This window comes from Melozone crissalis, unplaced genomic scaffold (genome assembly GCF_028551555.1).
Source record: "Melozone crissalis strain CALT ecotype California unplaced genomic scaffold, PUWL_Pcris_2 ptg000042l_1, whole genome shotgun sequence".
Taxonomy (NCBI): Eukaryota; Metazoa; Chordata; class Aves; order Passeriformes; family Passerellidae; genus Melozone; species Melozone crissalis.
Genome location: NW_026535820.1, coordinates 8207697 through 8219866, shown reverse-complemented (window position 1 = coordinate 8219866; position 12170 = coordinate 8207697). Strand labels below are relative to the sequence as shown.

The window sequence follows — 12170 nt, the reverse complement described above, 5'->3', positions numbered from 1 at the left end:
AATTCCCTTGCAGGATCTGGCTTACCTTTAGAGTCCAGGTGTCCACATGGAACACGGGCTGAGATGAGATGGGGTCTGGTGCTGTTCTTTCCAAACCCAGTGAGAGGCGAGTCTGGCCTTGGAGCAGCTGGCAGAGCCACAGGCACATCCTGGGGACAGCAGGGACTGGCTCTGTGCTCCTGCCTGCCAGCACTCTGCACAGGGTGCTTACTGCAGCTAACACAGACAGGGAGGCCTCCCAAAGCCCTCCAGAGCCCAACACAAAACCAGCTGGTTTTTTGAAAGCTGCTGAGCACCTCTGAGAGCAAGTCTGTTCCTTAGGAACCTTGCACAAGCATCCCAAGGAAGCTCTGCTTGTTCTTGCCCTGGGTAAAGGGGAGCTCATTCCATACCTAGAGTGAAGTGACTTCTAGCTTGACTACTTTCAGCCTATGGCATTTAATATTCATCCTCTGGTTGTTTTTATGTCTCAAGTCTGCAGTTACTGGGGGCCTTTTCCAATCCTTTTCTCTGTTACACAAATGTTACTGAGAACTAATTACATGGCCAGTCACACTAAAGAGTTCTCAAAACAACAGAGATCCAGCCAGCCAAGGTGTGTTAATCTTTCAAAATTTCTGTGGGATCCTGCTATCTGATGAGACAAATTTTAGTAATTACTGTTATCTTTAAAAAGATAATTGGAACCCACAGGAATTTATTTATAGGTGATTTAAGTATAACAAACTTTTCATTTTAAAAATCTGTGGCTCTTTTTTGTGAATTGTTCTGAAGTGACCTCTCTCTCCCTTCATGACTCACAGGTCACTGAAGATCATTTGATTTGAAATGTGTACCCCACCGAGTTGTCTGTCTTGGCAGAAAACAAATTAAAGTAAACAAGAGTTAGCAAGGTGGGTATTTACACTGATAGCACTCCTGTTAATAGTATGTAACCTTTTTATTATTTAATACTAAGGTTATTAGGAGGCAATCACTGCTTTTCCCACCAAAACCCCTGTATGCAGCAAAACATAATTATGATCAAGCCTCATCTGCATGTTCTTTAACTGTATGGAGCTGGTGGTGTAAATGAGAGGAGATAATAGAACCATAGAATCATAGAATAATTTGGGTGGGAAGGTCATGTAGTCTAATTCCCTACAATGAGCAGGAGCATCAGAAGATCATGGTCCAACCTTCAGCCTGTTGACTTTCAGATAGAACAATCTGTGCAGGTCATAAATGGCAAATACCTATTTATGTGCCACATCTCTCTGTTTAGACCAAGACCATGAACAAATTGAAGCATGCTATCATCAGCTAAGCAATAGTTATCTCTAAAATGTATTTCATGCTTTCAGAAAAATTATCCCATGATTTTTCCTCTTTTTGCTTCCTCTTTTATTTCATCAGAAACTTGCATAAAATGTCTCATAATAGAGATACCAGTTTATCCTGATATTCTTACAGTAAGATAAAAAAAAATTGAAGAAGGGTTAAAAAATCTATGCTCAAAACCACTGTTGACATGTTGAGGAGTGGCTGCCTGAACTCAGCTCTGTTACAACAGCTGTGGCCAGCATGGTTTCAGAACTGTAAAACTGTCCTGTTTTCTGACATGGTGTCATGTTTCATTAGTAGGGTCACCATGTCACTTCCAAGAGCTCCATGATCAGTAAAGATTTCTTTTAGCCTGAAAAAACTCTAGAACATTTTCACTGCCTAGGTTCAATCTGCTCACCCAAAATGCTCACCCTCCTTCTGCTGGTTTATGAGCCACGTAGTCTCACTCAGCCAGCCTTGCTCCTAATCCCCAAATCACTGTTCAGAGGCATCTGACCAGCCCAATGTCCAGCTCATCTGGGTCCAAAAAAATCTGAGCATTTAATTTCCCTGACGTGCCCAATTTATGTTACACTTCTGTGTTCCTCAAGAGTTATCCCTCACTCTTACTCATCCTACACAGGACAACCACAAGCATTGAGCTGTCCCTGGGGGTGTGGGAGAGACTGAACTCACCAACTTCCTCAGGGACTGCAATCCCAAACTGAAATTTAATCTTGTCTCAACTAAGAGAGCACTTTGGCTCTAAGGGCACTGTCAGAAAGTCATGCAAATCATCCTGTTGAGCCTGTTACTTTCTTTTTTTTTTTTTTTTGAGAAAACACGCTACAAATTCCCTGAGAAAAATGCCTGAACTATCCTAGGGTGCCCACCTGGAGGCTGAGGTTGTGGCTCCTCTTCTGCCCCTACCTCTGCATGCATTTTAAATAGTAAGTATATAATGTGAAACACTCACACAGCCCACAGCAGAGGCTGCCTGCTTGTTACCAGCCTGGATCTGTCCAATATATTTCTAATTGCTCCTATGGTTTTAGTATTATTTTTCTTTGTTTTCCTGTCTTAATACAAGTCCTGCTTTTAGGAGAGGCAGCAGAAAGAATTGCCCTGGTATAACCTTGTGGTGTTTGTGACCCTGGCAAGGCAGATGAGTATTGATTGCTGAAGTATTTGATTACATTAGCTGAGGCATAGTGCCACAGACCTTGTACTTTCTTTTCTCCCCTCACTTGCATCTGTGCAACCCCCTTAATAGGGGTTTAACTGAGGTTAGAAAATTAGCAGCTACAGCAGTAAACAAAAATACTTGTATATGTAGCCCAACATATATTAAGAAAAAAAAAAAAAGGAAATCCATATCCAAGCTATTCAAACAGTTCCTCTGTGTGTCTTTTGTCACAAAGTGGAAGCATACTTAGGGGCTTATACTGGGTCTTTTCATCTGCATAACACAAGGTCAATATGAAAAAGAAGAGTCCCCTGCAGACATGTTTTATCATCCTCAGGCTACAGGAGTCCTGAGCTGAGCAGAAAGGGCTGGTTGCCTCTGTTCTATACACTCCATATCAATCTACAGGTTATGTGCTCCAGCCATCCATGGAGAGCTGCTATCCCAGCAAGAGAGGACTGGCCCAGGCTGAGTGGGGAGGACCATGGTGCCACAGGAGTTTGGGCAGGAGCTCCTGAGCTACCCTTGCAGGGCCCTGTCTGGAGACAATGTTGGTTTCCACCAGCTTGTGGTGATTCTGCACTTTAGTCAGTATTTTCTCCACAGTGTTCAGAACTGGACTTTAATCTGTGGGGTGATCCTCGGATATTTTTACCTTCCCCTGAGTTCTTTATTGTAAGTATTCCTTGGTGTGTGAACCAGCTCAGGCAGCACACAGGAACAAACACAACAGCATGGAAGAAATGGAGAGAAAATTTGGTTTTGTTGAAACCAAACCACAAGTTTTCTAGCTTTTACCCTTCTGATTCTCTCCCTGACCCTACTGCTGAGGGAGTGAGTGACTGGCTGTTTTGTGCTTGGTTGTTGTCTGGGTTTAAATCGTGATGCCAGTGGGGGGATTCCCAAAGCAGCACACAGGCAGAGGCACACAGGCAGGGATGCAGGCACCATGGAGCTCTCTGAGTGCTAGGGGATCACCAAACCTTCTCTTTTTCCTTCTATATCAGGGATTCATGCAGGTGTAGTTTACTACAGTTTGATTGTTCCCACATCAGGACAGGAATCTTACCCATGCTCAACAGGATACCTCTAAATCTATCTCAGGACCGTGTTGTCTGAACACAGGTGTTGTCCAGCACATGAGGCTAAACAGTAACTGCTATGATGTACGTGGCTTTTGACACCTCAGCTTGCAAGCCGTTTGACCATGTTCACCAGTCTTCCTCACCAATCTTCCATTATTCTCCCACTCTTGGGAAGCTGAAAGCCAGATCACCTTGAGGAGTCACTGAATACTTCAATCTCTCATTGACCAAAGGAACTCACAAGAACCCCTTAAACCACAGCCAGAAAAGTCTCAAGCAGTTGGTTTGAAGCAGAAAATGGGATGTAAAAGAGGCATAATTTTTGAAGCAACCTAGAATTAGTTTAGCAGTTGTCTTATCTCTTTTCTGTTGTTGTTTTCCATGTTGAATTCCTTTTCTTCAAGGAAGTGTATTTTTCTTGAAATATTACATAGCCACGCTGCCCTCAAAAACTGCTGTTTCAAGCAGGATTTATTTAAGAAAGAAGGAGCAGATATTCTAATGATAAAAACAAGTACCAGGGTGCATGTCAGGCTTGCATTCACTCTCCAAATTAGCTTACATTGAATATGTTATAATTTATATGAATCATACAAAATATAATTGGCAGAAGTGTGGAAACAAGCTGTACTGGATACTACCCTTCCCAAGGGAACCAAAGTAATAATTCAATCCTCCTTGCATTATACATAATTGTTTAATATTATACATGGTGCAAGAAATCAATGTTCTCTGTTCTCCTTTGAAAATGCAAAAAGAGTAAATAAAATTACAAAGACAACACACAGATAATAAATGTGTGTTGCACAAAAAATAAAGTGTTATGCACATGCTGCATAATCTTTTTATTAACCTTTGAATATTTAGCACGGTGGATGTGAGAGGAAAAAAGAATAGATAATTCAAAGTAATTCTAGAACTCAATAAAAAATTCCTTATTTAGGAACAGTTCTATCAGCTAGGCTGGATATTTTGCCAGAATGTGAAAATATCAAATAGTCCTGCATCTCATCTTCTCTCACGAGGCTTACTTTTGAGTTAAGGACAAAAGGTCAGACCAAAAGTTCTTGGAAAAAAGCAGGATAAAAACAATGTTTAAGTCCATATGTTCTTTTCATCGGCAAATTATAAGAAAGCTCTCTCTTTCAGACCAAAGAAATTTCATTAAAAAATGGACTTTTGTGACAGACATACATACGTACATCCGCCATTTGTAGCAGAAAAGGACGGTGATATTAGAGAGAACTAAATTATATTAACCCTGAAACAATGGTTCTTATGGGCATGCCATCACTAAAAATAAAATGTGTAGGCACACTACTACCCATGGTAACTTTAATAGAATTAGACTAGGAAAAAAGACTTAAGGAGGCTCATGGAATATGGAGTTTAGGCAATGAGGTTAAATGAAGCCAGAACCACTGGTGAATATGTGTTAGATATTTATTTATCTCCATATTGGTATTTGAGCTGGCTAGTTTAAAACTGGTGTGGGTGGCTTTGGATGAGTGCATAAACCTTTGATAATTCTAAGATGTTAAAACAACAAACAGTCTAGAGATGCAATTGGTTTAGCCAATATAATTTATTTTAACACAGTTAGTACTTTCTAAAAATAAGTATCTTACAAAGAATATAATACAAGTTTTGAGGTTTCACTTGAACGTGAATATTTCTGTAGGTTTTTTTCAAGTCTTCTTCCAGTTTTTCATAAAACCATAAATGTAATTCCCCAGGAAACTCTCTCCTCCCCACTGTGAATCTGCCTTTATACAACAAAAACTTTATTTCACCTGTGAGAAGGCCCAGCCCCCCACCCAAGATTTCAATTATAGAAAAGATTATATTTTAACTGCAGTACAGTTTTGAAATTATTATGAATTAGCTCATGAAATTCTACCCGTGGGAAAGTATTTGCTGACAGAAAAAAACCCGGCTGCTGGATACACACAATGGAAAATCTTAACTTGCCTTTCAAAATGGTTGGTAAAAAGGGGAATATTTGCATCAAAAGAGAGCACTAAACCCACTGAATGCCGGTACCACGCTGGTGCATTTCATTAAAATGGTGAAGTAGCATCTTTACATATATTTTCCCCCAAGACTTGAAGCATTTAATTTGCATATATACATAAAATGTATATAAAGCATATGTTATACAGTGCATTTAGTACTGTTAGTATATACAGTGTATTTATGTACTACTAGTACATAGTGTATATGCATAATACAAAACATGTACTCATAAGCATTTCAGCCTGTACCTGAAATCAACGTCATTGGATGGCTGCAAAATACCCAGTCCTGCACGGGACTGGTCTAGAGAGGGACACTTCACATTACTGTCCACAAGCTCTATCTCAAAATATGAAAAAATCAGAGCCAAAAACTGTTTAATCTCGTGGACAGCAAAGAGCCTTCCTGGGCACTTGGCTATGCCTGTCCCAAAGGGCATGTAGTAATGCTTCAGCCTCCGGCCGTGCCGGTAGAAGTCGGTCTTCTCCTCTCCCTTCTCATTCAGGAAGCGATCGTATTTGAATGTCTGCAATTAAACACACAAAAGGGTTCCTTGGTATTTGGATACCTCCAAAAGCCAGATAAAGCTGCTAAGCCAGGCTGGGAAAAGGATGTCTCCACCAATCAGCATTGCAGAGTACCACCATTCCCCATGGGGTTCTTTACGAAAGAGTAGCCACTGAGAAGTTCTGTTATGCGGGACAGGATCCCAGGTTCTTTGCTGATAACTTCCCTTTTCTTTCCTGACCTCTAAAAATAAGGATTGTAATCTGCATTCTTATTCATGCAGCAGAAGGAGAACTGGAAGAATTCTAATTCTGTGCCTTAGGGAAATTATTATCTTTATCCTTCTTCAAAGACCCTCATAATGATGATCTTCCCTCACTCAGGGAGGCAGTAACTAGAGGGCTGTCTGGGGCTGGTAGAAACACCTTTTGGTTGCACTAAAACCTGTTTTGCAGATAGTGCTTTCACTGCCTTTGTTTTTTCTTGTTATCACATCTTCAGGTGTAAGAATGGATTGTCTGGGGTACAACAGAGAACCAGCCATGGGGCACCTAAATAAGTGCTTTATCCAAAGGCCTGTTAACTTCTGCCGGAGCACCAAGTTTAATGCAGTTTGCAAAAAAAATGCTTACCAAGGGATCAGCATAGATTTCTGGATCGAAATGCAGCAGCTGAGGATAAAGAGCTACAATGTCATCTTTGCGAATGTTGTAAAAGTCGTTCTCCAAGTGCAAAGTGAAATCCTCCTTGGCCACTCGGAAAGTCATGGATGCACTGGAGAGCCTCATTGCCTCCTTGATGATGCTGTCTGTTGGGAGAGGACAAGGGATGATTGCCATGGAAACAGTGAAACTGGGGGCAGGTCATGGATTTTGAACTATTTCAGAGCCATTATCCAACCCTGGATTTATTAGAAGAAATATTTTAATATTAACTTTCTAAATGCCTAAAAAAGTATCTTTCTAATTTCTTTTTAGCATTTCTATCCCTTCTGCAGATACCACTGAGAGCCTAATCTGCTTTCCCCACAAAGAATGCTTAGAGTGGACGAAACAGAATGTTCAAAAGTGAGACATATTTTCACTCTGATATAAAGACCAAACCAGTGAAAACTGAAAATATAACAAAGAAACAGTGCAGTGAGCAGTATTTTCTGAAACTTTAAGAGGTCCTGTATAGAAACCCATACTCAGAAAAAAAGTAATGTGGGAAGTTTTTGTTTCAATATTAGCTGACTCTTTTTTTAAGTAAGAGTAGTTCAAAAGCAGCATTATAACAACCCTCTGTAAGTTCTGAAAAATTATAATTTAAAAAATATTGAAAGGAAATAGAAGTAATGGTATTAGAAAACATTGCTTCACATGATAAGAATAGGGATTTAAGTTTTGGCAACACCTTTTTATTTGATTTAAAGACACAATCAAACAAAATATTGTTCAGAATTATCCATGTGTCTATGTTATGTAGCAGTGTAGGATTATTGAGATATGCCACTACCCATGAAAAAATGCTGTTCATGTGAATTTTGATAGTCTCAGTACCACCTGGGATATTGGGAAGCCTAGTTGTGTTGGCTACTGCTAAGGAACATAGTTTCCTGTTCTACTATTTCTTTGTTAGTTCCATAGGAATTCTACAGCAAGCATTTATATGGTAATAAACAGAAGACCATGGAAATTATAGTGTGATTTCTGCATAAAATAGTCATACCTAGTATTGGCATATTATCCAGCTGTTTCCGGTTCAAGGAAATATGTTTGCCATCTAAGCTGATACTCTCTTCAGCACTTTCCAAAACACTTTGCACTTCTTTGGTAGCTGCTCTCATTGCTTCTGGACTCCTAAGATCAAAAGAGCAAAGGTATAACATAAATTTAAAAATTCTTTAAGAAGTGGTTTTGCTATTAACTTTCTTTCTGACCAAAATGTATCTTGTTGAGAGAGAAGTACAACCTTCTAAAATAAAAATGTTGCAGCAAAAGGCTGCAGTTCTATTTATTTCATGTCTTGGCAAAGGTATGATAACTTCAAAGGAAAAAAAAAGAAAAATAAAGGAATCCCAAGTATTTGATTTTGTCTGAAATTACAAGTGGGACAGAACTGATGTGTGTAATTCAGGTAATAAACAGTATTGGCACTAAAAAGCAATGCCAAAAATAAGGAAAAACCCAGCCAGTTGTAGATGAGGAAATAGCCCCACTGCAGGTAGAAAGGTTAGGAACAGGATTGTAGATCAATTTTATAACATCATTTATTCTGACTGCTGTGACAATATTGTGTCTAGTTGAAAAGAATCTTCCTAATACCAAGAGCCCACATAGCACCCTTCACTGTCTAGCCTTTCTTTCAGACATGGAATATATGAGCTTTGGTGAAAGATATAAACACAATAAAGGAGGTCCCAATTGTGTCTTGGGGAAGGCACAATCAGTGTGATAAAAGACCCCAAGTTCAGAAAATCTAAAGCAAATGCATTATTGGAGCAAAAAGTACTAAATAATCTCAAAAATTAGCATTGGAAGTAGGTATGATAACTAAAAGTGTTAGCTGAAGCAGATAATCCAGAAAGGCCCACTCTAAAATGGACATTTGATAGCATTATCTGAGCTGTGCACTTGTCTCACAAGTAACAAGCTCAGCATGTGCAATCTACAGTAGAGCTTCAGTGGGATTTATCAACATATAAATTATTTTCTATTAAGTATCGGTGAAAACAATAATGAAGTTAAACCTCATTTTGCCTGCTCTAGTGAGATGGTCTAAAAATGTCTCATTATATCTGTAGCCTTTAATACAATTAATGTTTTGACTGTAACTAGCACTTTTAATGTCATATCATACAGATTTACTCCAAAGCTTTCTTGACAAAGTGTAGCATTGCCCTGGAGTGCTGTTCCTTAACAACAAAAAAAAAAGTTTCTAAAGAATTGCTCTGTGCTACCACCACTTGTTCTCAGATGGGTGAAGGTCTTTTCTGTGGAAGTCCTGAACAACATAGCACTTCTATGCAAACCATAAGTTTTTTATCACTGATGAGGTATCAAGGAGTGGAATTGGCCTGTACTAATGAATTGGTTTCTGAAAGACAAATATTTTGCTTGTTTGGGAGCAAGAAGCATAGGGACTTACTTAAGAAGATAGAACAAGGTCCAAAAGGTGGCAGGAATGGTGTTTGCCTGAGAGGCCCAGAGCACTGCCACGTGGGTCTTGGCTTTCTCCATGTCATCGAAGGTTGACAGGGTGTCGTTCAGGAACATGCGCAGGGTGACAAGCTCAGAGAGGTTGTCCCTTTTCAGGAGGTTCTTGTGCAGGAGGGCCTCTCCCAGCTTCTCACGTGCACTGTGGGCACTCTTGAACAGGTGGATGGGCAGCCCTGCCACGAGGGCTGGAAAAATCTTATCAAATTCCTTGAAGTTTTCAAGGGCATTTAGGATATGAGCTCTCTCAGTTTCCTGCTTCGATGATAGGTTTTTGTCATTATTTGAGTTAAATTCTTTACCAAAAAGTGTTAAAAAGCCAGACTCAAACATCACTTGGCAACAGAAGGTATAAAGTCCTTCTGTCACCCAGGTATGAGACTGAAGCTTAGGTGCTCTTGACTGCAGCATGACATACTGGAGGTTTTCCATCATTGCTTCAATGAGGGCATCTAGGGCATTGCCTTGAAGGGTTCTAATGAAAGTCTGATGAAAATTTTCAGTGGTGTTTCCCTCCGCTGGGTCAATGCTACCATGCCCAAAAGCCTGTCACAAAATAAATTGTATGCATGATAAGTAAGGCCTGTCATTAGCTGGATGATAAAGTCTAACAGAAACACAAGCCAAAGTATAACTTCATAGCTTACTAGAGGAAAGGATAACAAATGTAACAAAATAATGTACAGTCTTAGAATAATGTGTAGTCTTAGAACATCCAAATCACTGCAAATTTCTTTTCCATTTAGGAAGAGGAAAAAAAAGACCTCAATATTTTAAACTATAAAAGTGCAGAAATGTGAAACCAATCCATAACTATCTAAAGGCATAGTTATGTTTAGAGGGATTAACTGGGTATGCCAGCAGATACTTCGCATGTTAGATATTAAAACCAGGAATACCTTGGCAGAAGTAGCAAAGTGGAACTTTTTCCAGTCCAAGTGTTTTCCCTGGCGCATCAACGCATGGTATGAAAAAGGGTCAGTGAGGAAATGAATGTATTTCCCTGCTACATGGCAAGTGAAGATGTGGCCGTGCTTCTTCTGCTTTTCTTTGAGGAATTCAAGGGGGTTGGCACCAAACTTCAAGGCACAGCCCAGGTATGGAAGGAATCCATTTTCAAGTGGTGGCTCACCTTGCCGCCTACAAAACACAAACAAAAGCTCCATTTAAAATTATGTATAAAGATGTCTTCTCCAGAACTATCAGGCATGTAAAATACTGATGGTAGGTTTTGTGTAATGTGGGAAAAAAAAAAGAAAAAAAATCTCAAATAAATAATTTATTTACAAACATTTTTCTCCCCTTTAAGAGCTAAGCTGTGTAAGAAAGAACAACTTTAACTATTAATAGACATAATAATACACATAATAAATCAGTTTGATTATGTAATATTTCTTTTCCCTAGATCAGATGTACATTTTTCACCTGTATTTTTCAGATGCATATTTTTCACCAAATGCAAAATTATTGCCATTAGCTAACACACAGTTATGACATTGTCACATTAATAAATAATCCATCACATTGATACTATCTCATACATTTTTAGACAATTTTATCCACAATTTAATTTAAACACCAAGGAAAGAAACTTTTTAGCATAGAAAGGTTGTTATTATTGGCATATCCTATTAATAGACCAGATCTTTCTAAAAATATGGGAATTTTGCTATGATTCTCAGTAAGCATAAGAGCTAGTGTTTCAGACTACATGTCATCAAGCACATGATGTAAATTAAGCAGATACTTAAAGCAAAGCATATGTTTAAATTATTTTCTTTTTTAAGTAGAAACAGCTTTCCTGCATAAGGACATTGACTGCTGAAATAACTTTCATATAATATTTCAGCTTTTTCAGTAAATGAAGTTAATTATTTTCACGTTTTTTAAAATTAAACTTTAAAAATAAAACTAGAAAATTACTATGGAAATTAAAAGATAAGAAGAGTTAAGCAAATTACTCACTCCTTATGTAAATGTGTCAGCAAGATAAATGCTTTTAAGGAATACACCTCATACATAAATATTACCTGTATTAAATTGTGTTACTAGATATAATATAAAAATGTTTGTAAGTAGGTATTAAACAATAATTACATATAAGTAGGTATTCTCTGTGATTACAATACAGGTGAAATTACAGCCCAGAACATTAGGAAATCAGGACATACATAATCATATTTTAATTACCTCCCTGATGCATAGATTTGTATCCTAGGCATCAATACACTATTTTTGCAGAGTTCATACGCAAAAATTCGATTGGAACATAAATCTCTCAAAAGACCAAACTACAGCATTGTCTATGCTGTCCTGCATGTGTCTGAATACAGTTCTCCTAGTGATGTACACAGGATATTTGACACAAATAAGGGCCAGGCACACTGAGATGCTTTTACAAAGAGTCCTTACCTTCTCCTCCTCCCTAGAAGAAACCAAGACACACAACAAAGTATTACTGCCGTTCCCCAGATCCAGGATGCCAGGAACATTTCTGGTAATGCCCAAAAGCTTCCAGTGGAAAATGGGTAACTACCAGGATGGCAGGAGAGGCGACTGAGAATGAAAGAGAAGACAGATCACAATTTATATACAGTGGGTACACTACTGTATCTAATGGCACTGAGTCAACCTAGCAAGCTATTGATTAACCATTTCTGGAGAGAGCTTGTTCCCTCTCTTCGCTGTCACCTTTCTGCAGAAAGCTTTGCCAGATTGATGCAGACAGTTGCAGATCTGGCCTTGAGCTAATGTCACGTAGCAGAAGCAGTTCCAAAGTAACCAAACAGCTGTAATAGTTGATAATTTGAAGGTTAGCCAGGTGTATTTTGATGAATCCTGCAGATTTACCAATTGCAGTTTATAGTTCAAGTT

The 12170-nt window shown here is 38.8% G+C and overlaps 1 protein-coding gene and 1 long non-coding RNA gene across 2 annotated transcripts; one reads left to right on the top strand and one right to left on the bottom strand.

The window, feature by feature from the left end:
* The first annotated feature begins 596 nt into the window (after positions 1-596).
* On the top strand, positions 597-6665 carry LOC128942497 (uncharacterized). Its single transcript, XR_008483624.1, has 3 exons — positions 597-893; positions 3098-3166; positions 6601-6665. It is a non-coding gene; the product is annotated as an uncharacterized LOC128942497 (long non-coding RNA).
* On the bottom strand, positions 5338-11788 carry LOC128942496 (cytochrome P450 7A1). Its single transcript, XM_054285018.1, has 6 exons — positions 11709-11788; positions 10196-10436; positions 9229-9842; positions 7810-7940; positions 6732-6907; positions 5338-6118 (listed from the first exon to the last, which is right to left on the bottom strand). Exons 1-6 carry the CDS (start codon positions 11786-11788, stop codon positions 5819-5821), a joined length of 1542 nt encoding a protein of 513 aa, XP_054140993.1. The 3' UTR covers positions 5338-5818.
* Positions 11789-12170: the final 382 nt, after the last annotated feature.

Excerpts from the sequence above, each read along its gene's own strand:
- LOC128942496 (XM_054285018.1), bottom strand. The coding sequence starts at position 11,788 with ATGTTCCTGGCATCCTGGATCTGGGGAACGGCAGTAATACTTTGTTGT. Across the intron at positions 7,941-9,228 it reads ACCTTGTTCTATCTTCTTAA|GAGTCCAGAAGCAATGAGAG; the intron begins GTAAGTCCCTAT and ends TTTTGATCTTAG. Across the intron at positions 6,908-7,809 it reads GGATAATATGCCAATACTAG|ACAGCATCATCAAGGAGGCA; the intron begins GTATGACTATTT and ends CTCTCCCAACAG.